The sequence below is a fragment of the Buceros rhinoceros genome, unplaced genomic scaffold (assembly GCF_000710305.1).
Source record: "Buceros rhinoceros silvestris isolate BGI_N320 unplaced genomic scaffold, ASM71030v1 scaffold8807, whole genome shotgun sequence".
Lineage (NCBI taxonomy): Eukaryota > Metazoa > Chordata > Aves > Bucerotiformes > Bucerotidae > Buceros > Buceros rhinoceros.
In genome coordinates this window covers 51,084-53,724 of record NW_010420391.1, presented here as the reverse complement: position 1 = coordinate 53,724, position 2,641 = coordinate 51,084, and the positions used below count along the sequence as shown (strand labels likewise).

The 2,641-nt window shown below is 41.8% G+C and overlaps 1 protein-coding gene across 1 annotated transcript in view; it reads right to left on the bottom strand.

The window, feature by feature from the left end:
• SYT9 (synaptotagmin IX) overlaps positions 1-2,641 on the bottom strand; it is a gene marked incomplete at its 5' end in the record, with an annotated part of 29,839 nt that overhangs the window by 2,702 nt on the left and 24,496 nt on the right. The window contains one exon of the mRNA XM_010139295.1: positions 785-905. Coding sequence (XP_010137597.1) covers positions 785-905 — 121 coding nt within the window. The remainder of the gene's footprint in view (positions 1-784; positions 906-2,641) is intronic.

The following is a 2,641-nucleotide window of genomic DNA, read 5'->3' as shown; positions in this document are numbered from 1 at the left end:
AATATCTGCGGATCCGTATTATACGTGACTGTTTTACACAACAGCCTGTGCATCGGCCTATTTATAACAGCCTAATTACGTGTACAGATCTGTAGGACAGACAGAAGGTGACAATATTTTGCACAGTGGGATTTATATGGTTATATATAATTCAAAGTGTAACAATTAGTGGCTTGTATTTCTCTAGAGAATTATAATTATTTTTAAACTCCTGAATGTAATTTTAAAAAGCTATTTTATTGTATCTTTTTTCTGTGAGCTCTACAACTCCCTGCTAGTATTTAAAATTCATCTATGAACTCTTATTTAAATTAGTTTCTTGCCTTCATCAAATTTTGAAGCAGTTGCTTGAAGGACTGTGGGAGGATGACTGTGTTGTCCGTACGCCAACAACAGCAGAATTGGCTCAGTGGCTCTTGGAGACTGTCAGAGAGGGTCGGTCTGCCTCCGTGCCATGGCCATAGCAAACGGTCTGCTGTGCAAACAGATTCCCGGTGGTACGAACGCAGTTTGGCCAGCTTGTGCTGTTTGGAATCGCCGTGGCTTTAGAAGTAGGAATCTTGCAGTCTTTTAAAGAGCAGATTATTTTAAACTGGTGGTTGCAACCTAGCAAACTAAAATAGATTATTTATTTCTTAGAGACTCCTGTACTCAGGTAACTCAAGAGCTCACAGTGTAAGAACACTCTTCTCAAAAATTATTCTGGAATTTGATAGTGCTGAATTCTTTGTCTCAGGAGGGAAATGGGACAGAAATCCACATTGAGCATTACATTCATTCCTACCTGATGCTCCTGTGATATCCATTGCCTTTAAATTTCTTGCCTTTATTATCGTAATAGTTAGTCTACCAGCTGTTGGAAGGTAGCAGAGGGAAAACATCAGGTCACCAAGATCCACATTATCCTGTTTCAAGGAAAGAGAGACAATGTGAAGCAGTAATAACAATTTTCCCTGTCCATAACAGGAACTAAAGATAAAAATATACCTTTGGGGACCTACAGTTATGGGAATTTAAGTTAAGCAGAATTCTCGTTCTGAACCATATCTAAAAAACCGGACATCCATCTGCATACAAGGCTCAAGTCACTACGTTTGTTGCTAGACCACGGAAGTTCTCGAGTGTAAATGTTGTTCTAGTTTCTAGCACTCAGTCCTGGGAGATGAAACACATTTAAGCGATGAGGTACAGCTTGAGGCACTGGAATACCTTTTTTCATTTTTATGGTTTGTAGTGGTTTGTATGCATCCTTGACGAGCTGCAGCAGAGCTCTGTGCCTTTCCTTCCAGTCTGCAGAAAGATTCCCACAGAGGAGTTCACAGAAAAAACCATGGGTTGCGCAGGGCAAAGTTGTGTGTCCCTCTCCGGCTGGCATAAACTCGGGTGTGACGGGTTTGAAGTCGCTGTGGTAACAGGGCAGTGTCCACCAAGAGTACTTACTGCCTGGGCCTTGCGCAGAGACACTTCCTTCAGTAAACTCACCCGCCTGTTTTGTTGACAGAATGATTTGCAACCCTTTCCTGCGTCAATCGCCTCAGGGTTTCAGAAAGATAGCAGAGAATGAGCTGTAGTTCACTCAGTAATTTTAAATAAAACTCTGCCTGTAGTTACAAAACATCTCTCTTTTTTAAAAGGAAAGCCGGCTCTTTTATTAAAGATATAGTGAATAAAGGATTGTATTACATGATTTCTGGAATTTGCATTTTTTTTGGCTGAGCAGTGAACTGGTACTTTCACAGACGTATCTCTTGTAACCTAATACTTCATTCTTGACTGAAAAAAGTTATTCCATCCTGCAAATTCAAAGGTTTTATAGGGAAGGGAGATACCGCTGTTGTGGAATATATGTATCTTGCCTACTTGGCTTTGTGCAATAACTTTTCCCCTTTCCAACATTTTTTCCTTCTGTGTTGGTCATCCAAAAATGAAGAGTGGCGGATTACAGAGAAAGTGAGTGAAAATACCTCCAAGCAGCAGCTGACAAGTTAGTGCTTGTCTCCGAGCTGCGTGCTGTACAGACCAATGCCCAGAGCCTATGCAGTCGCTTTATGTAGCTTCACGCTTTAGCAGGGAGACACGCAGGACAGAAGGAATTGCTGTCACAGAGCTGCCAAAAGCGTTCTGTTGGAAGGGATTTCTAGAGGTCACTTGATCCAAGCCCTTGCTCAAGAGAGGCATCTTTGCTTTAGTTCTCAGCTCAAGCAAGGGAAAATATAATATGTACATTCATTCAGAAATAAGTCCTTTTCTTGTGCTGTTACTGGAGAGAGATGCTGTCGGAGAAGAAAAAAAGCTGCTATTACGGGCCCTTTGTCAGTAATAACTTGTGTTTAACCCTGACTCGACTTCATCAACTACCATCTTTTCCATCCTAAAGATCAGAGTTTCATGGCAGCTGTAAAGCTAATAGAGGTTGTGACAATGTCAAGATCGCTGATATGACTCACCCTGTTTAGTCTCCTGATGGCTCACACTTGGAAGCAGACCTGCTGCAACGAGCCGTGTCCCTGAGTCTCTCTGTGGGAGGATCAAAGTGCTGTTTGAGAAGGTGATGCTGCAAGAAGTCCTACACGCTAAAGTGATGTCAGCACATCCAGAAGAAATCTTCTCTTTGCTAACACCTGTACTTAACGTTCCAGCA